This window comes from Chiroxiphia lanceolata, chromosome 4 (assembly GCF_009829145.1).
Source record: "Chiroxiphia lanceolata isolate bChiLan1 chromosome 4, bChiLan1.pri, whole genome shotgun sequence".
Lineage (NCBI taxonomy): Eukaryota > Metazoa > Chordata > Aves > Passeriformes > Pipridae > Chiroxiphia > Chiroxiphia lanceolata.
In genome coordinates this window covers 54,089,168-54,110,892 of record NC_045640.1, presented here as the reverse complement: position 1 = coordinate 54,110,892, position 21,725 = coordinate 54,089,168, and the positions used below count along the sequence as shown (strand labels likewise).

General features: G+C 39.6%; 1 protein-coding gene across 1 annotated transcript in view; it reads left to right on the top strand.

The window, feature by feature from the left end:
- The first annotated feature begins 429 nt into the window (after positions 1-429).
- SMARCAD1 (SWI/SNF-related, matrix-associated actin-dependent regulator of chromatin, subfamily a, containing DEAD/H box 1) overlaps positions 430-21,725 on the top strand; it is a 42,035-nt gene continuing 20,739 nt past the window's right edge. The window contains exons 1-7 of the mRNA XM_032686139.1: positions 430-586; positions 806-1,061; positions 8,074-8,248; positions 11,435-11,615; positions 14,606-14,669; positions 19,103-19,191; positions 21,143-21,232. Of these exons, the coding sequence (XP_032542030.1) occupies positions 863-1,061; positions 8,074-8,248; positions 11,435-11,615; positions 14,606-14,669; positions 19,103-19,191; positions 21,143-21,232 (798 nt within the window). The 5' untranslated portion in view covers positions 430-586; positions 806-862. The remainder of the gene's footprint in view (positions 587-805; positions 1,062-8,073; positions 8,249-11,434; positions 11,616-14,605; positions 14,670-19,102; positions 19,192-21,142; positions 21,233-21,725) is intronic.

Sequence of the window (21,725 nt, the reverse complement as noted above, 5' to 3'; positions counted from 1 at the left end):
GTACCTTCCAACCCAAAACATCTTATTATTCTATGATCCCGTGTTTTGGGGCTCCAGATCCTTTATAATGGTTTATTCACGGTACCCCACCCAAAGTTTTGAATTTCGGAGCGGGGCGGCAGGGTGTGAATACACAACGGTGTGCTATCAAAAGGGCACTCGTGCGGTGCCAGGGGCTGGAAGGTGTAAAGCCGTTTTGTCACGGTCGCAGCGGCGAAGCCGCGGGAAACTCAGATCCCCCAAACGACGCCCGCTCTCGCTCCTGCCCCCACCCCTGAGGGCGGCGGCTCGCGCCGCTCTCGAGGGAAAACGCGCGAAGGCGCAGGCGCCCGCGCGCCCCGTCCGCGCGAGGCGATTGGCGGGGCCGGAGCAGTGACGTCATCACCGCGCGCCGGCATCCCCGCGCCCCGCTCTTGAGGGGAGCGCGCAGTGTTCCAGCCCGGCCCGCGCTGCCGCCCTTCCCGCATTCCCGCCCTTCCCACGCTCCCGCCGGCCGGGCAACGCCTGCCCCGGGGACGGCCGGGCCTCCGCCGCCCGCCGCCTCTACCTTCCAGCGCCCCGCCGGGTCGGCCGCGGTGCGCGACAGGTGCGTGCGGGCCCCGCCGGCGGTGCCCGGGCTCCGTGAGGGGAGGAGGGAGGGCGGTGAGTGGGTGGGCAGATGCCTCCCCGCTGCCTGACAGCGCCTCCGGCCTCGCGTTTCGGTGGGAGGGCCGGGATCCTCCGGCCGGTCCCCTCGCCGGCTTTTTCCTGATGCATGTCTGATGGGCCCGGCCGGCTCTCTCTCTCTCCCCGGGTTTTCCCACAGAGGCTGCCCGGCCGAGCCCGTCTCCTCTCCTGCGGACGGGAGGGGTAGGTTAAGAATATGAGTCTCTACAACCTGGACCGATTTCGCTTTGAGAAGAGGAAAGGCGCGGATCGGGAATCGCTGTCCCCTCCAGCAGCCCCAGGGGAGGCATCTGATGCTGCTGTCGCGGGTGGTGCCGCTGGAGGGGAGGAGGATGAAGCTACAGATGACAGCAACAGGCCAGATACCCCGACTTCGGATGCGACAGAGATAACTGGTGAGTTAGCTGTTTTGCATGCAGCATCAGAGCAGTGTCAGTACTTAATTGCTAGAAATAGAATAATTGTCTTTTGTTTTGGTTTTTGTCTTTTTTTTTCTTTTCTCTTTGCCTGTTTTACAAATGTGTTTTTCTGTGCACAACAATTTCCACCAAAATATATTCATTTGTAAAAGTGAACCTAGTTGAACCTGTGCATTTACAGGCAAGTCTTCTGAAATTACTTTTTTTTAAGTGAGTAAATAACATTCAAATTAAATGTTGAAGTTACGTTGTGTTTTCCTATATATTAACTTTCTTTATTGGTACTTATTTTACACTGAAATCTCAGGGTTTTCAAAGAAAAAAAGTAGCTTTTAGTTGTTTGATAAGTGCAACGCTGTAGACTTAACTTTTTCAGTAGATACGGATATTTTCTGTGATATGGAATATCACAGAAGAAACTGAAAATACAAAAAAACAGGGTTTTTTTCAACTGGGCCTGGTTTTGTAAAGGACTGAGAAAGCTACCACTGATTCTCACAAGCTGTGTGTGTTAAGAGTTTCACAGTGTGTTCGTCCTCTTGGGCAGAAGCTTGGGGAAATGTGGAAAATTTGCTTGTTTAGTTTATTTGTTTCCTTTGGCTTGTACAGTAGAGGTGTGCTGATCCCATTTGGATTCGTTGACTAATCCTAATAAACAACTGAAACGGTTGCTGACTGCACAATCACATTGTTACTGAAGGAGTAAGACTGGAAAAACAGACATTGCTGCTGATTATTTGATACATCTCAGACAGTCTATATCATTTCTGATACGGGGGTCAAGTACAAGTTGTATTGAAGAGAGCAGACAGACTCTGACTGTGCATTTACTCAGAAATGCAACAATATCCCTTGATGTTGTTTAACTACATTTGTTTTGCACAGGACTTCCTCTTGGTGGAAAGCAGTTTATCATAATACCTTATCTATGTGATCACAGAGAGCCTTTCACATGCAAGGAGACGTTGCTCTTGTAAAGCTGAGCCAAGTCAGAATTATAGTAGATGGATATTTACCCTTCCTTTAGTTTTGGTTTTGTGCACGTTGGTTGTTTTCAGTTGACTGGAGTGCTCTCGTGTTTACATTAGTAAGTATCAATCGGTGGTTTATGTTTAAAAAAAAAAAACATGTAAAACCTCTAAGTCTTGGCTTGAGAGCTGCCAGTCTGGAGTTGAGTTACCTGTCCACTGGCAAAAGAATCTTTTGGTGACAGGGAGAACTTAATAGAAAAAGCAAGCAACTGTTAGTTCTGGCTTCTGCATGTGTGTGCTTTGTAATGGTTATATGGAAAAATGGGTACTCTGAGGAAGTGCCCTTTGGAACAGGTGTTGTCTTCCTGTTTGCAATAAATCACTGTCCTGTGCTGTTCAGGAGTTACTGAGTGCGGGGACCATTCTTGACCTGTGAGTGTACTTGTGAAGTAAGGGATGGTGCTGCTTGTTTTGTGGCTTGTCTTAGTGGTTTATTTTATTTTAATATTATATTTCTTCCTTTAACATGCCTGTGGACTTTGTCAGTGTAAGCACGTAGCTAGACCACAACTACCAACAAACTTTGGAGCTTGCTGTTTTTCAAAATACTGGTGTCCCTTGGCTTAGATTCAACAGGAGTGGAGGAGAAGGGATGCAATATCCAATTTATTAGTTAAGATACCAGATAATGAAGGATAAAGGGCAGCCTAAAAGATGAACTGTAGTGTAAGGCTGAGTAGTTGTGAGGGAAACTCGTGGGAGATGGTGGTGGCTGACAGTAAAACACAGTAGAGTACAAGTGCAGGCAAAGTTACAGTAAGCCTCCTACTGAAGTGAGAGTCCATGGATGCAGATGGTGGAACCAGGGTACTAATTAGCATTTAAAATAGAGATGTAAGTAGTAGTACTTTGCATTTAGAAATGCCTCATCTTCCACAGATACTGAGTGTTTAAAGAAGACGGAATGGTTGAGTGACTTTTTTCCCCCACTTATTATCACATCATTGTTATGTAACCTATTTAAAAGAATTAAGAACCATTTTGAAAATCAAATTACACTTTCTCCATCTACAGAAGTTAACCAAAAATAAAACACTCAAATTTTGTCTGCAGGCTGTGAGGCGCTTGGGTGTGATAGAGGAGACAAGATTTGATTAGCAGGTGCCTGCCCTTGTTTCCTAACTAGTGTTGGGAAGAGGGACTTTTTCTTGCTTTGGGTCAAATAAAATAGACAGGTGTGGTTTTTTGTTTGTTTGTTTGTTTGTTTGGGTTTTTTGTTTTTGTTGTTGAATTGTCATGGAAAAGGTACAGACATGATAAGCTTAAGGCACTGTGTGCTCTCTAATGCTAAGTACACAAACAAGTCAGACTATTGAGTTCTTCTGTACAAGAAGCAGTTTACACCAAGTTAACCAAAAATAACTTGCCCTAATGCTCAGTGAATCACGTGAGGATAACAATTACTTGTATTTCTTCTGAAGACAAAGTGGATTAACACAATAACTGTACAAGAAACTGGGGAAACAAGGTCTTGAGAGTGTCCTTTATTTCACTTACACAAACAAAAAACCTATTAAATAGCTGAGGACTTTTGGTTTTGTCCTATTTCTTTTGGTATCATGTAATCCTATTGTGTATATAAAAAGAATTTTAAAATCAGACTTTTTCCTTCAGGAGCACAAATAGTTCAATATAATTTCCTAGGGATTTCTTTCGATTTCTGTTTTGTCAAGTGCCTTGAAATATGCATCTAACAAAGAAATATGGTTGTCTTAATTTCATTCATCTTTGAAAAAAATAGTCAGGTGATGTCTGTTGTGTCTTAAAACACCATTATCTTTTTAACTACTTTTTTTAGTTTTGTTTTCGAGAACAAACTAATATTGGTAGATTGTTCTGTACTCCAGGTATGTCTTTGTGTAATGCTTGTTGTTGGTTTGTATTGAACATACACACCTTATGCTTTAATAGCCAGTTTGTGGCACGATGGCCAGAAGAATTGGTCATCTCTGTACACTTGTGTGTGTTCAAAATAGCACAGGCTTGCAGTGACTTTGCAGCCAAGTTTTACGCAGTTATTCTGAACACCACGTAACTGAGTGGTAGAAACCAGCTATGGGGACAGTTACCAAATTATATCTGAAAGACATCTATAAAGAGTTGGAAAAATGCATTGGAGTGGCTTACTAGAATTTTCTATAAAATTAGTATTACTCAATAGTTTGGTTGATCTTAGTCTGTTAAGAAAACAGTGAAGCATCTTCTTAATTTTCATTCATGTTTTTAATTATACAAATAGTCTGGTGTACTATAATAATGAAATTATTCCAATTGTAGAAATAGAGCAGAACTCTATTAGAACTATACAAATCAGAATAATTACTGTCATTATTTTCAAAATGAGATTTGTATTCAAATCTTGAAAAGCACACTTGCAAAGCTTCAACAATGAATTGAAATAAAAGTTGTAGATTAAATTAAACTACAGTATATATTCCTGTTACTGGTGGTTGACTTTGTTGATATCCTGTCCATACTGTTTGAATATGCAGTCACAAATGACTGCACTTTGAGGTTCTAATGCTGAGAATTCACTTGCACTGGGACTGCACTTTTTTGTTCTCATCTGTAGTCATTTATTTCGTGGTCTGAGGAAGTGCTGTCTTTTGCCTATGTCTCAGTTCATAGAGTATAATTCTACTTAAAATATTTCTGGGAAAAAGTGATGACTGCAGTACCTAGTGAACTTTTCTGAGGATTCGTGGGAAGATATGTTGAAATAATAATTTTTAAAGGGCAGGTTCAAGAAGCCCCTTAAAGTAACACTGCTATTTAGGATTATTTTAGCCTATAAAAAAGGCTTTCCTTTGAAAACGAAGTATTTTTTAGCTTGTAAACTTGAGCAGCATATGCTTGATACTACTTTCCAAAACTAGGTGGAAGTTACTTTCCATTCAACAGTGTTTGTTGGACAGTGTTAGTAAATGTGGCAAGCCTCTAAATATTACCTCTCTTTTGTTTTTACTTGGGAGAGAAGGAGCTGGCTTTCTCGGAGTGTGATGGATGGTTTGAGTAGGAGGTTGTGTTTAGAATTACAGGGCAGTGTATTCTCTTCTTATGATAGCAAAAATGGATTGTAGTTGGGTTTTGGTTTTGATGTTAATGCCTACATGTAGGGATGCTTCAGTGTGTTCTTATTTCTGGCCTTAGAGTCAAATACCGATCTTATGATTGCAGGCATTCCTTAATAGTTCTTTTTAACAGCCTAGAATCAGAAAATTCTGCCTCCAATAATAACATGTTGTGGCAATAACTTAAATCTCTTACTACTTTACAAGGTTGTAATTTGCTCTGAATATGAGGACTATTTATTACATGGGTGATTTCTGCTTTCCCCCCCCTTAATAAAGGATTCTGTTCAGCGGAGGAGGGGGAGAAGGAAGTACTGGATCTTTTGAGAGTGAGAATACTTTTTTTTTTCCCCAGGCCACTCAGCATTTTTATAGGTATGGGAGTTAGGAGTTGTCACGAAGACTGGACAGTGATTGCTAAATAAAGTAAAAATAAAATGAGAAATCACCAAATGAAACAGTAAATACTCTTTTTATTTAAATATAAACCTTTATACTGTAAAGAATAAAATTATTTTTAAACCGTACTATTTTTGTAAAATTTTCTTGTGTTTTTGTTTTGTTTTAAAATCCACTAAAGATGCTTCTTAGCAAAGTTGTCATGGGTACCTGTCATTTCCATGTCATACTACTTGCAGGAGGAACATGTTTGGAATTATGTCTAAACTACAAGGCAAAGATCATGAAAACTGTTAATTCAGTATAGATGTGAATTTCTCATGCTTCTTATAGACCTATTTTGATATTTCCATTCACATCTTTTTATGCATCTTGTATTTCTGTCCTATTGAGATAGCCCTTGCTCTGCTAACCCAACTTTACAACATTCCCAAAGGTCTCTCTTGCTCTTCTCCTGTCTTCATCTAAAAAGTTAAATGGTTTTCAGATGAAGCAATTACATCAAGGACAACACATCTCCTTTTAAAAATGGACAGATAGAAGAAGGTACTGCTGAGGAAGCTTCTACTGCCAACATGTTGGTCTTGGATGCAGGGAGGTCTGTCTTGGGACAATTTATCACTGCTTCAGAACTAATAATTTTTAAGCATTCCTGAGTTTACATATGTATGGGCTTTTCAAGATAACAAGATTAATTTGCAAAGTGAGACTTTTGCTTCTAAAAATCATTACTAAAATCCTCTGTTGTGTTTTGAAAGTGATGGAAAAGCTTTAGAATTTTATGATAATTCAATTAAAATTGAGGCCTTTTATCACAGATGAAGGAATTAGACACTCTGTAGATCATTTCTGCATTTGATTATCAGATTAATTTATTCTAGCTTCATTTGTGTCTAGTGTCTACTGACAAATCAGCTTTGCAAACTGATGTTACACTCTGTAGTCATTTGACTCAGCAGGTTTCTGCATGAGTAGAGTCAGAAGAAACTACCTTTATTTCCAGCAGAAATTGTGGTTCCAGAGTTAGCAGCATCACTGGTGTTTGATTTATAGGCACATGAGCTTTAAGAAAGGATGAGTGTGTTTAGAGGGGGGAGGATGCCTATGGTGGTGTATTTGCATTATGAGGATTTAAGATCCTTCTGTATGAGGACTTACACTGACAGTTGTACTACTAAAACACAGCTTTGCCTGGAGTTTTGTGGCTGACTCTCCTGCCCCTTATCCTAGGTTTTTTCTATGCATAGCTAAGGTCACCTTCTTGAGGAATCCATCCAGTATAGGGAGCTCAGTGTACAGCTGCAGTGAGAGCTGCAGATGGAGCTCTCGGGGGCAGAAGCCCCAGGCAAGAGGCCGTGACCTGCTGACCCTTTGCTTATCAAAGGGTTTGGGGAGTCTGGCACTGGCCAGGTGACTGGACACCAAGGGACACAGCAGAGCCAATGACTCCAGACATCCCTACCCTTCGACTTTGAGGATATAAAAGCCCAGGATTGGACTTGGAGACACCAGTTTGAACTGTTACTCTGTTATTGCGCTGTGATTAAATTATATTAAGGATCTGGACGTCTGGGATTCTGCTGTGGGAAACGTGGTCTGACTGTGAGTGTGGGGTGTGTAGCTGTGAAGGGGCCTCAGTCCCAGCTCAGAGGGTGTGAGAGTGACTGCCAGGGTGGCTCCTCAATGGTCTGACAGGGAAGTTTCTTTATCAACCCGAGGTCTTAAGGCTTCAATGATTGCTTTTTTGAATAGTCATTGAACCCTTATTTACATTTCCTCACAGATACTAAGTTTGAGTTACACTCACCCCCATCTCTTTAACCACTGTTAACCTCCATTTTTATGGAACTTTGAGTTATTTTCTTCCTTTTCACTAGTGCACTCTGTAACATTTGGTATCATATTTGTTTTAATTCACTGGGTGCCTTTCCCTTTCAAGTGTGTTAGTTTCTTGTGTCAATAAATTGCTTGTACTTTTAGGATTTATCTTTTTGCCCATTCAATGCTGCCACAGTGAGTTATTTTAAATTTATTTTCTTCAAGATTTCTTTCATACAGAAAATGCTCTCTGTTCTGCTGTTGTGTGCAGTTGTTGTGTTCTCTGCTCCATGCATCAGTCTTTCTCTCTTCAGTCGTATGCCTATGTTTCTATCCATGTTCTGATCATCCTGGATGTAGTTCAGAGGATTTCTCTCCAAAAATACATATGTATTTATCGGTAGTTATTAACCTAAAATATGTGTTCTCATAAACTTTGTGGTATAAAAATTATTTGTTTGATGTAAGAGGGCTGAGGATCCTTTCCTAGGTAAGTTATCACTGTAAGGAATACAGCTTACAGGAATTTTCCATGCATAAGGATGTGAGTTCTGTTTGAATGACTGCTGTATCTACAGAAGAAATCACAGCTACCTGATGTTTTAGGTACAAATAAATATTTAAAGTTATTATCTTCTGTTTTTTCTCCTCTTGAAATGCCTTGCACAGAGTATCCCACCATCCCAGAAACTCCCGAAGCTCAGAGGACAAAGAAACAATCCTATTTCAAGCATCAGCGAGGGGTGCAGTTCCTAGACACTTCTTCAGACAGTGAAGATGAAGAACCGAGACACTTCAGTGCTGCGAAAGAAAACAAGGCTCTGAGGAGAGACGTGGCCGTAATGTACGCTTTGAACCAGGCTTCTGTTGTGCAACCTGATGTGCTAAGTTGAAATACAGAATGAAAATCAGAGAGTACCTTAGGTTCTGGTTTACTCCTTTGTGATTTACCTGCCTCTAACTACACCTTACTGGATTTTCAAGGAACAAATATCCAGCTAAGACATTTTCTTAGAGGGAGGAGTTCTGTGATGTTTATGCATTTTTAAGTTTGTACATTTGTCACTCTGCAATCCTCTTAATTTGAAAGCTTAACCATAAAATATTAGCTTTATTCATTTTAAACTGTTGGAGTTGATTTTAGCTTGTTCCTTACCTTTTTTTTTTTTTTTTTATGAAACTGTAGTGGACAGGAGAGCAAGTAGAGCTTCAGTGTATAGTATCAGTTCCTGAGGTAAACTTACGTATTAGTTGCATACTGTGTTTGCTATGCTTAGTGAAAGCATTTTTTAATAAGTGATTTGGAAACTTGTATTTCTGAATGTGCTAAGAGAGAAGAGTCCCTGTGCAGGAGTCACTTGTCTGTGTGCTGAAAAGGCAGCGAGGAGAGGGCAGGTGAGACAAGATGTAGACAGACACCTGCAACCATTTGGAATGGTTTAAAGAAACCTTTGCTAGTTACATGTCTGTGTGGGAATTGTCTGTGCCCCTTAAATATTCTACTGCCAAGCAAAACAAGATGGCTTAGCCTGCTTTTTTGATAGTCTGGTTGAACTAATCTGCAGAAAACTTTTATGGTAATCACAGCCTTAACAGGTGTAGTCTCTTGTCAGATTTTCAGTTCTACACAGAGCTTGAAGCTACTGAGACTTTTTAGCAGAAATGAAATAATGCCTTTTCCTGCTGCTATTGTCTGAAATTCTTTGTTTTTTTCTAATTTTATTTTTAATGCATCTCCCCTGAAGTTTCAATTTAGGGCAGCTGCTTGAGAAGGAGAAAAAAAAAGTAGTTATCAGAATGAGCTGCTCTTTCTCTCTGTGGTTTAAGTGGTAGGTTGTGCAAGGATGCAGATATGGCCAGGTGGTTGCATGCACCAAATTGGCTTGTGTGCAGTGCTGTGTAAATATCCCGCTGCTCCTGGGATCAAGCCCATCTGGGAGCAAGACAAGTGGTTTCATAGCATGTGGAGCCAATGCTGATAAGCTGTGCAGGCTCCAACTTGCAGAGCCACAGCTTGCTGTTCCTATATTGTATTGCAGTTGCTGGGAGTGAGAGAGACAGCCAGGTGACTGACTCCTAGTGGGATTGATGAACATAAATCCATGTCCTCTTCTACTCTTCAGTATTCCTGTGTGCCCACTAGTCTCTTCTACAGCAGGCACCCCAGTGTCTGACACTTTGGCTCCGTGTGTTGTCCCAGATGCTAATTGTTGTGTATGGAACCCACTAAGCTGTCTCACAAGTGGCTGTTCTGATTGATTTAACAGACAAAGTGAGAGTGTGGCAGGAGTTAGCTTGGATTTGTCCAGGTTTAGGAGCTCTGACTCGTGCTGAATTTAGCCTAGTTTTGTAGATAATTGGTTATTTGAGTGTCTTTGCATTGTGCATATTAGTCCATGTGTTACCTAGTGTTTGGGGGTTTTGTGATTTCTTTTGTTTGTTTTACTTTTTGTGCAGTATCCCAGCTTCCCTCATTCTGAACAAGTAATAGAACAGAAAGCAGAAAGTTTTAAGTAGAAAACACGTCTTTCCTAGAAGGAAGCGTGCTGCAAACTTTTGCCAGAGTCACTGTCTGGACTGTTGAATTAAAAGCAGAATTCTAACACAAAGTTTTGTGGGTCTGAGTTGTTTAGCAATTAAATGGGTGTTTCTTCATACTTGATAAGAATGTGACTAATCTCAGAGAGGATGAGATTTTTGATGTGTGCAACCCTGGCTTTGTTGACAAGTATCTAGATGTTATTCCCTAGTAGGAATGGATAGGATAATTGCAGTGTTAGTATTTTCATCAATCATTGGATTGTTTTGTTTTGTTTTGTTTTAAATGCAGTTTTTAAAGAAACCTTCTTCCCTATCAATGCAAAAAGATCAGAAATATGCCAACAGAATTTTAATATGACATTTCATTAAGACTTTTTTTAAAGTGGAAGTGGGATTTACCTTTTGAGGCTTGCAATTTGACAGCTTGGTGGAGAATTTCGGTTATTTCTTCTTATTTTCTTACTCTCAAGAGGCACAACAGAGAGTCCACGTAGCTGTGTATGCCTCTTGAACAGGGAGAAAGGGATTCCATGATGAGCAGCTCGCTGTGTGTATCTGTTATGTGAGTGGCATGTTACTATTTTTTCCAGAATTGTGTTGCAATCTGCCTATTGCAACTGCTTAAGAAAGGTATAGTGAGGAAAACCAGGTTTATTTTTAGTCTTTTACTAAAGGTGTAGAGACACCTGCAGGCAAACCTTTCTGATGGTGAAATCCTTATGAAATGGCCAACTCCATGCAGTTCAGTTAATTTTCATTACAAAAGGAGATTCTTGTGTGTCTATGGAAAGAAGTAGGATGGGAGACCTGTGCTTCTGTTCAGTCTTGTCTGTGCAACTGAATAATGTTAGATACGTAAGATTGCCTTTCCTGCAGGTTAACTCTCATAATAAATCTTCCAGTAAATTCAGGGGTTTTTTTTCAGAAAGGCTTTTGCTATGTTTATATGTTTAAGATGCTACATAAGGATCTTTTGAATTTTCTTTCTCAGTGGGCTGAGAACTAGGACACAGTTGATGCTGCATCTGGAAAGTGTTTACCAAGATCTTTAATCCACATTTGTTTATCTGTTGGGCAAATAAACACTAGCAAGACTGTTTGAGACAAAATTGAGGTAGACTGATGTAATTCAGGTGGCTGAAATGATGAAATATATTACGGTGGTTGTTGCTAAATTGGCAACTAACCTTTTATAGCACAGTATTAGGGTAAGTCATGGTATTTGCCTCATCTGTTCCTCCTTTCTTCTTCCCTTAGCTAAGCTGAAGTGTGTTTAGTGCAAACAGAAGACTGTACTTAATACATGCCTTACTTTGTCCTGAACAGAGATACCACTTTGGGTACAAGTTGATTCAGTGTTACTGAATACATTTCAACACATTTTGTGCAATTCTGTTGGTTTTAGTTTACAGTAATATTCTGGTGGGATAAAACATTCATAAGCAAAAATAAATTTTAATTCTTTTTTTTCTTCTCCTGTACATTGTAGATCTGATCAGTCTGATGATGACGATGAAGAGCCTGAAGATGAACTGCCCAAGATGGCATTTGTAAATGGTGGGGATCAGCAGCCAACTGTAAAGAAGGATGTAGAGGAAGACATCAGAGACTCAAAGCTGCAAACACTGAAGGAACTTTTTCCCCAAAGAAGTGACCAAGAATTACTAAAAGTAATAATGCTCAGTTCTTTGATTTATTTTGATGACTATTTCATTGACTGTATTCCTAAGGCTCTGGCTTTATTACAGAGAACAACACTGTGGTGGGTTGACACTGTCTGGATGCCAGGTGCCCACCAAAGCTACTCTGTCATTCTTCTGCTGAACTGGACAGCAGAGACAATAGAGTGATATCCTTCCATATCTTGATCATGGATCAAGATATGGAAAGGGAAAGATCTCTCACCAGTTACTGTTCTGGGCAAAACAGACTCAACTTGTAGAAAATTGATTTATTACCAATCAGATCAGACTAGGATAATAGAACTCAAATCTTAAAACACCTTCCCCCCATTCCTCCCTTATTCCTGGGCTTAACTTTATTGCTGATTTTTCTCTGCCTCCTGCCCCCAGACAGGGGAACAGTGCATGGGGACTGCCGTCAATTCATCACGTGTTGTCTCTACTGCTCCTTCCTCCTCGGGGAGGACTCCTTGCACTCTTCCCCTGCTCTGGTGTGGGTTCCTCTCCACAAGGTACAGGCCTTCAGCCACAAACTGTTCCAGTGTGGGTCCCTTCCACAGGGTCACAAGTCCTGCTAGCAAACCTGCTCTGGCGTGGGCTCCTCTCTCTGTGGGTCCACAGGTCCTGCCAGGAGCCACCTTCCACCATGGGCATCCAACAGGGTCACAGCTTCCTTCCAACACACACCTGCTATGGCATGGGGTCCTCCACTGGCTGCAGGTGGATCTCTGCTCCACCATGGACCTTGATGGGCTGCAGGGAGACAACTGCCTCACCATGGTCTGCACCATGGGCTGCAGGGGATCTACTCTGGTGCCTGGAGCACACCCTCCCCCTCCTTCACGGACCCTGGTGTTTCTCTCATGAATTCTCCCTCCTCTCCTGCTGCATGTGTCCTTCTGTGCCCCCCCCCCCTTCCTCTGTTATCCCCAAGGTGCTGCCACTGTCGCTGAGGGACTTGGCCAGTGGAGGATCTGTGTTGGAGCCAACTGCCATTGGCTCTGTCAGACATGGGGGCAGCTTCTGGCAACTCCTCGCAGAAGCCGCCCCTATAGCCACCCTGCTATCAAACCTTGCCATGCAAACACAATACAAGTCTTAATTTTGTTTTGTTGATATCAAAAGGGTGTATAAAAGTAACACATTTTAGGGGAAGTACAACCACATAATGTTTCCATATACATATGAGTACGTACACGGGCACTTAAATAAATAAAAAAGTAGAATATGTACCCAGACACTTTACATAAATACCTTTGGGTAAGTTCAACAACAGCAAACATCGGTGTATAGAACATTTTTCTGTTATTTCTTTCCATTGTGACGCTTAAGCTTAATTATAGTTAGTTTTGTTGATAACTATTGGTAATTGCCATTGCTGGTGTGCAGCTAACTGATTAAAGGCAGAATGAGTGAAATCATTACCATCTTCTCCAGTAGATGAAACATTGCACCCCTGCATTTGTGACATTTAACATGCAAAGACTTTAGTACTTCCAGTAAGAGAAAAAGAATAAGTTTCAGCTTACTATCATTTATTCTAATTATGCTGACATGTGAATGTGAGGTACTCTTGGCCATTGTCCAATGTACAGTACAAATCTACTAGAACATTATGATAACTCATTACAGTAAAATACCTTCAGTACAGTAAAATGTGTTTTTAGCAAGGCTACTTTTCAGTACTAATATGTAACTAGGTTTTCACTAGCTTAGTTTTCAAAGCTAAATGTCTTTCAGTTAATCTGTTACGTTTCCTGGTTGTTGAAATGGCATTAAAGAAACACAGACGTTTTCCTGGTGCTCCTTGCTGGGTGTTTAGTTTCCCAGTGAATCAAGTGGTATGTTTAAGCTTCCTTTACTTTAGGAAAGGGTTACAAATACCAGTTTTGGAATTTTTTTCCTCAACACTGTCATAAAATTTATATTGTATGTATCCAGACTGTATTTTTTTTAATTTTTGTCTGTGTAGAATTTATTTGAACCAGAGGTGGATAACAGCTCTTTGTCACTTAAAAACTAGCTAGAAATGATATGTGGCATGTCTGACTGCTGTTTTGTGACTTAGCTACTGAGCAGTATGTAGTGCTGGTGATGTTTTTTTTCAGGAGAGTGTGAGATAGCTCCTGTATCAGCAGGACTTTGTAGGAAATAGTGACTGTGCAAATTTTCATCCACAGTTACAAAACTGCAGTGTTGTTGAAGGAGGACAGAGGAATATTAGGCAAATCTAATGATCTACAGGATCTAGAACAGTCTGTCCTGACAAACCTTACAAACCTGACAAACTGATGAAGACCACTAAGGAAAAATCATGAACCTTTTGAAAAGGAAATTGTATGTTTACAGCAAAATTGTAAGATGCTGTTTCCAAATGTTGACAGATACTTTGGCGTCAGGATTCCTTGTAACTTCATTTTTTGTGGTTTTTTTCATATCTGAAACCTTTAGACCATTTGCTTTTGTTGTAGTTATCTCATTTGCAAAAAGCATTCTAAAAGTATCAACATAGAATTTGTAAAAAAGGATCTATTTTGAAATTATATGTGGATGGAGAAAGAATCTAGGACTGCAGGGAAAGTATAGACAAACTTTGAGGCAAGTTGGAAGTTTCACGTGTGTTACAGGAAATGGAGCAATGTGTCATAACAGTATATAGACATTTTATGAGTTAATAAATTAGTTTTTTGTATCATCTTTTTTTATGATAGTCACGCTGAATAGTCTTTGAAAAAAAGCTTTAAAGTAAATCTTCATGGTGTGTTTGTGAAGTAGGGAAAAAGTGCTAATAAATAAGATTATATTAAAAATGTTTTCTAGTATGTGTTTTAAAGTGTTTCCAAATACAGCTTATTTGATCTTGGATTTCATAATACATTTGTATTTGGGGTGGCTTTTTTAAAGTGTATTTCATTCATGCTGATCCAGCGTTGTCTTCCTCTGTTCAACTGTATTCAATTGACTTTTTTGTTTTGCAGTTGATAGACACGTCATGCACAATGGAGGAAGCAGTAGCTGCTGGTTTGAAGCTCAATGACAAAGGTATGTTTAAGAAAAAAACCAAAAAACCCACCAAATTAAAACAAAACCTAACCTTCAGAAGCTGTAGCTAATTCTGTGAAATTGATTGGGAAGTGTCTGGGTGGTGAATTATGTGCTAGAAGTTACACTATTGTTTGTTTATTGTGATAACAGGAAACTGAAGTTACAGGGTTTGCAGGGGGAAGGATGAAAAGAGGATGTGGACCTGAGCCCATAAATTAGGCCAAAAAGGGAAATCTGTTGTGTGAAGCTCAGGATTGCTTTACATATGGGTCCTTAAGTGTTTTCTGTTCTTGCTGGTTCCTTCTTTGCCCAGAACTTGAGGCAAATAGTGATGGGTTAGCAGTAGTAATTCTGAATGTTGTAGGTGAGCAATCTGGTAGTATGGAAAAAATATACTAGATATTTTTTGTATCAAGGCCCATCACAGTTTTCTGTTCAGGTTAACTTCAAGACTTGCTTGTAATTCTGAATAAGAACTGTTATTTATAAACATTAGACAGGTTCTCTAGCAAAATGTCACCCAAACCATGCTTCTGAGCCCCTAGAGCTTATTTAGGGGTGTTTGTTCTGAATTTATGCAGTCTCATACTGGTATCAAAACAAAACACCCAACACATGATGTGGAAGTGTTGAAAGTATTAGACATGGTAAAGGGTTATAATTCTTCACTTGTTTCTTGACATCACCCAAGTCCAGGATTAAATCTTTTGTCTTATAGTAATCTTTTAGACTGATTTATTGAAGTTGGTGGGGGAGAGGGAAGGTTGATATGAATTTTGACGTCATTTTAAAAAGCAGACCACCATCTCTTTACAGTTCAGTTGTCCATGGTTTTCCTGAGAGATCTTCATGGATACAACAGAAAAAAGCTATTTTTGATCACTCTTGATTATTTTAGTTTTTCTGAACAGTCCATGTGTCTTCATGCAGTATCCTATGGATTTGGAAGCAACATATCTAGGAAGCTGAGGAAGAACAGTTTTACTCCCTTTTTAAAGTACAAAATTTTTTGCTTATTCTATTCCCCCTGTTGTACTTGCTGTATTTTCATCTTTTGATTTTTATGTACAACTTCAAAGATTTTTAACCATTATCAGAAAGTTTTAAGAACATTCAGGATAATTTTAGTGAAAGATTGCTTTTGTGTGTGTGTTGTTTGATGGGTTTTTTAACCCAACCAGACCAACATTTTGGGGTTATCAATATGTGCATGGCCAGATTCTATAGATGAGATTTCTTGTATGCTGGCATATTTTTGAGAAGGATACTGCTTCTGAGTACTTCTGTTCCTGGAAAATCCCTTCCTGGAGGACTATGATTACTTTTCAAGAGTTTTGATTAATATTAAACCAATTTAGGCTAACACATATCCTTAAACTTTGTCGCAGTTCAGTGTTTGAACTAAACCACTTTGATTTCTGGTATGTAGGCCTTGCCTTTTGGCCATTTTTTTGTTGATCTAAGAATGTTGTTTCACATCCTTTCGATATTAGCCCACAGAAAAATCTTGGCAGCAAAATTCTCACTAATCACAGCTGTTGTATAAAATATTTAGTTAGGACTAAGCATGCCTGAAAGTGGTAGTATAAATCACCTCATTTTGGACACGTTTTTAAAAAATGGAGACATTACTGAACATCTGCTTATCTGTGTCAATTTATGATATGCTTTGCTTGTTGTGAAATGTTGACTGTGTGAGAGGTCAGGGTGTGAGATACAGTCTTGTGAAGCACGGCTTTGCTAAAAAAGTGTGACCAAGACATCCATGAATTTTTCTGTCCTTTCAAAAAGACAAAAACTTGTATTTATAGCTTGAATTCAATATTTATAGCTAAAACAAGAAGCATTGCAGACTTTTTACAGGTACGAAGATTAGATGTGGCACACTGAAACTGTATATGAAGAAAGATATGAAGCTGTAGTATTACCTGCTACTTGTGATCTGTTTCTCGTGCTGTCTTCTGTATACCTTGAAAACCATGAAATCACTGAGGGTGCTTCTGAGCTGAAGCCTCATGTAAATCTGTCTGATGTTCACTGCTTCTTGAGCAGTCAGAAATGTAATTTTAGAGGAAGTCACAGGAATAAAGATTTATTTTTTTTTTGGTAGAGTTAGCAGCAAATAGTAGTGGAAGTAATTAGAAATGCTTCTCTAAAATTTGCTCTTCTCATTGGTTATTAGAGAATTGGTGGAGAGAACAAGGATTCCTCTGGAAGGCCTGGTGTACCCTGCCTCCACTCCAAGGATGGTTCCCATCTAACAGTAGTAGAATTTCCTCTTCCTCTCAGCTGTATGCTTCCTTAACACGGGAAGGAGTAGTTAAATCTGCTTTGCAAAGGGAATGTCTAAAGAGAGTTGGCATTTTTGTCATTTGCAAACGAGTTTCAAAAGACCACAGGTTATTTTAAAATAATTCTGTGTTGATAGGTTCCTGAGACCATGGTTATCCAGATCCTTCATTACAGTTTAATTGCCTCTAAAATTGCTCACAACAAATACTGTTGAGTGCTCAGCCCATGATGTAAAAGCAGGAAAGTCTTTGAGATACTCGTATGTGGAGGCCTTGATTTTTTTAAGGGCAAAGAGGTTTGCAGGCTCACTGTTTGTATTCAGAATTGTTCATCCTGAATGCGGTTTTAATTAAGCATAAGCAGTAATAGCATGAGGCCTCCAATGGCTTCTAGTGCTTGACCCAACAGCAGCCTGACAGCTCTTAGCTTTGCTGTCAAGAACATCACACATTTCCCAGACTTAAGCTAGAAGCATGTCTTTTCCTGGTGATATTGTTTAAATTAGGTCTTGGGCAGAAAGATCCACCTGGCATGTTCTCTAGATGCTTTCTTTGAATTGCCTCTTGTATATGTTGTGTCCTTCCAGTACCTGAAGGGAATGTACAGGAAAGACAGAGGGGGATTTTTACAAGAGCATGTAGTGATGGGACAAGGGAGAGTGGCTTTAAACTGAGAGTAAGTTTAGCTTAGATGTTAGGAAGAAATGCCTTACTGTCAGGGTGGTGAGGCACTGGAACAGATTGCCTAGAGAAGCTGTGGATGCCATATCTCTGGAAGTGTTTAAGGCCAGACTGGATGGAACTCTGACCAATCTGGTCTAGTGGAAGGTGTCCCTGCCTGCAGCAGGAGGGTTGGAACTGGATGATCTTTAAGCTCCCTTCCAACCCAAGCCATTCTATGATTCCATGATATTTTTACCTACATATATAAATAAAGAGACTTTGAAAAAAAATCGTAGTGTTTTCTGCTATCTCTTGCTAGATCCTTCATTTGAGGAAGAATTGCTTATACTTTTCTGCCTTTGGAATGTTTTAATGATTTATGTTTTAAATATTTATATGTCACATCTCTGATATTGGAGTGAATGAGTCTGACAGAGAATTTCTTTGAAAGTATTTCTACACAGAATATCTTCTTGTGTAAAGATGTGGCTACTTACTTTTCCAAACTAAAACTATTTGGAACATCCAGACAGTCTTTTGGATTGGAGAACAAGTTTGCTTTTTGTGTGTGCGTGTGTGCTTGTTCACTGGTCTCTTGTGGCAGACTGGGAGGGGAGGTTGGCCAGAGATGCTGATATCAAGACATGAAAGCTCTGCAGGCAGCTACTCTTCCAAAAAAAAAATTTAACTCGCAGTACAATTTCAGATCATGGACTAGGAATTTTTACTGATTTATTCTGATAATGCTGATTCAAGCAAAGGTGATGTGCAGCAACAGTGGTAACGTGTTCTTGCCTTTGTGAGCTGTGCACAGTCTGAAAATGCACCTGGCTGGGCAGGTCTCAATGCTGAGATGATAATCTCTTGATAATCACCAGGCCCCAAAGATAGTCAGAAAGTTATGGCTCATATGGACTATTCATAAGTAATAACCTTATCACAGACTTAATATGCATAGTTTTCTTTCAGACATCTGGATTTAATGTTAACAAGTGTTTGGTAACCTCTTTGGTGTGCATCTGAGCCAGAAATCAGTCATCAGCACTTCAGAATTCTCAGTGATGTACAAATTCCAACACACAGATGGGATTCAGCCTAGATTAAATATGAGCTTGAATAAAAACAGACAGATATACCTTTATGCAACTTATGTGCAAAAACATGTGGCAGTTATTAAAAAATGTATAATAAAATGCTATTTCAATTGTTATATATGAGAGGCAACTGCTTGATTAAGTGCCAAACTACTAAAGAAAACGTAGAGGTAAATAAACATGTACTTTCAAGCAGTTGCTTTGCTTCAAGTTTCAATGTATCTGTGGACTATAGTAGGAAACTGTTATGGAGATTGATAAACACATTGTGCAGGTAATTAATAGCTACTACAGTGTTGGTACTTGGTAATTATCCTACTGTTTTGGGGTGAACATAGTGAGAGTAACTGATCCTTCTCTTCTGTCTCAATTCTTTTTGAAGCTGCCTCTGGTAAAAGGAAAGTAAGAGATTCTCCCACAGATTGCAAAACCAGAAAGGAGCAAGTTGCAAAGAAGTCAAAAGCTAGTTATGTAAGTACTGTGGTTTTTTCCTCTCTGTTCATTGTAAAATAAATGGAACTACCTGACTTGGTCTGTCTTTTACCAGAAAATCCAGTCAAATTCAGATCTTACCATCTGAATGAGGTTTTTCTACTTTCTTATTCTTACCATTCTACATGGATTTACCTGCTTTGTTCCTCAGTGCTAGTGGACTTGTATCACAGTACCCACTTCCCTGCTTTGGTGGAAGTGTTTGATGGCAGATAGCAGAATGTGAGGTGCTGTGTACCATTCAGTTTTTGTGACCATCAGCAGGAATTACAGGGAATCACTTTGACTGATCAGGTCATTCCTTGTGTTTCCTCAAAGAGATGAAGTTAATATCTGTTGCTACTGTTACTCTCTGTTATAGAGGAAATGTTGCTTATGTATGTATTTGAAGCTATGACTTAGGGAAATCTTTAAAAATAGTGAATTGATTACATTTAAAGGAATGATTACTTTGACCTCTGCTAGTAAATAGGAACTATGTCATGATCCTGGTGCATTCAGGTTGGTATTTGGCAGATTTGCACAGTCCTACAGTGGTGTCTTGAGGCCATCTCCCAGGCATCCCAGTAGACATCCTTGAAAAACATCTATGGTAGATGAAGGGAATTCCATAGTTAATACTGGAGGCTGGTTGGTGGAGAGTGACTGGTTTTGTGTTGAAATTTAGGCTAATATTGCCCTCAGTCAGAACCAAATAAAGAAAATGCAGTTTTCCATTAAAGCAAAAAATAATATTATGCATAAAGTCCCCTTCTTCCAGAAAGAGAAGTATGAATTGGGTTTTTTCCTCCTCACCAAGCCCCTGGGTTAGGTTGTAAAAGGAGAATTTACTGAATTATTACCCAGCCAGCCTAGCAAACAATGCTTCACTGAACCTGGTTTCATGCAGCAGTTTGATTTCTGTTCTTAACCGTTTTATTACAATTAAAAGAGGAAGGATTGGAAAAAACAAATCTGGAACATGGGTTTTTAGAACTCATTATAGACAACTATAGTGAGACAACTTGCAGGGTGTTTTTCCTTACTCCTGCTTTTGCCTCTAGTTCCTAAGACTAGAGCATAGTTTGCCAGCTTTGTATGGACTGTAGCTGCACTCTTAATGGCGTTGTAGGCTTGTTGAGGAAAGGAATAATGTCCTATCTTACTCGGAGTGCTTCTGGGTGATCTGGTCTGTGCTCTTTCAGCAAATAGCATCATTCAGCAGAGTAAATATTGATCAAACCTGTTGATATGTCTGCTGTAGATAAGTAGATCTGTAACCACTTTGTATTCAAAGCTCTATGAAGAAACTTGTGTAGTTCTTTGTGGTGAATACAAAACAGACCAGCTTAGGGCATGTGGAAGTTTTGGCACTTGTTTGTAAGACAGCTCCCATTGTGCAGGCTGGTAGTAGCTGTTAGTGAAGCTACTGCTGATGAAAACTTTTGCCAGCTTTTGATGTGACTTCATGACTCTGGGACATAGTATTTGTGGATTTTTTTACCCATAAATCTCACTATAAACACACCATTTGATGCATTTGTAGGCTTTAGTGGGTTAAATACTGCATGCTTGGTAGTCTAATCTGACCGTCAACCTTGGCATCTTCTGCCTTAAATATCATCCAGAATTACTAATAACTTTTGATTTTAAAGACATACAAACTAGATAGTTCTAAGTTATTTACATTTTTGTATATAACCTGCACTGTGTGTTCTTATCAAGTAGAATGCCAGTTTTTCATGACCGAAGGCAGTTTCTATGCATATGGAAGTTTTGATCTAATTTTGATCATTGACCAGGTATGAGGAGTCACTTCAACTTAAATTCGTCTTAACTGGTTTTGTCATTTAGAGCACCTCTTTAAGGATAAACAATATTGATTAGGTTTTCTTCTGTTTCTATACTTGTAATTTATATTCAACCTAATAGATGTCTTTTTTTAACATAGCTTGATGACTCAGAACCCAAAAGACAATGGGAGAGGCAAGAGATGCTTGTGAAGAGGCTGCAAAAGATATTTCCTGGATTGGATAAGGAGGTGAGCTCTTGTTTCCTGATGGCATGTCAAGTTTTGACTTTTTAAGAAAATTGCAGCTGTTGATAGGCCAAATGAAACAATTCTTACACCAGCAGCACTCTTGCAAAGAGCCAAGGATAGGAAGGCCTTTGCTGCTTTTGGAATGCAACTTGTCCTGAACTGAGAGCAGTTGGATGTGGTTGGGACTGTATGGAACTTCTTATCCTTCTTTTCTGTCCCTGTGACAGCCTGGCATAGTCAAATTTGATGATCTTTTATAAATATGCATGGAGAAATTATCCCTCCCTCTGGCACACATTCTTCTCCCCTGGACCACTAGATACACTGTACACTTTGTATTACTTTTAATACCTGATGATCATCAGCAACTGGTCGGGGCCCTTCAATACTGTGCTTTAAATTGTTGGAAGCAAAGCTTATTTGTGTATTCTTACACTTTTCAAAAGTGGAGTGCAGCTCTGACTACACTGACTGTGTAAGGAGAAACTGAGGG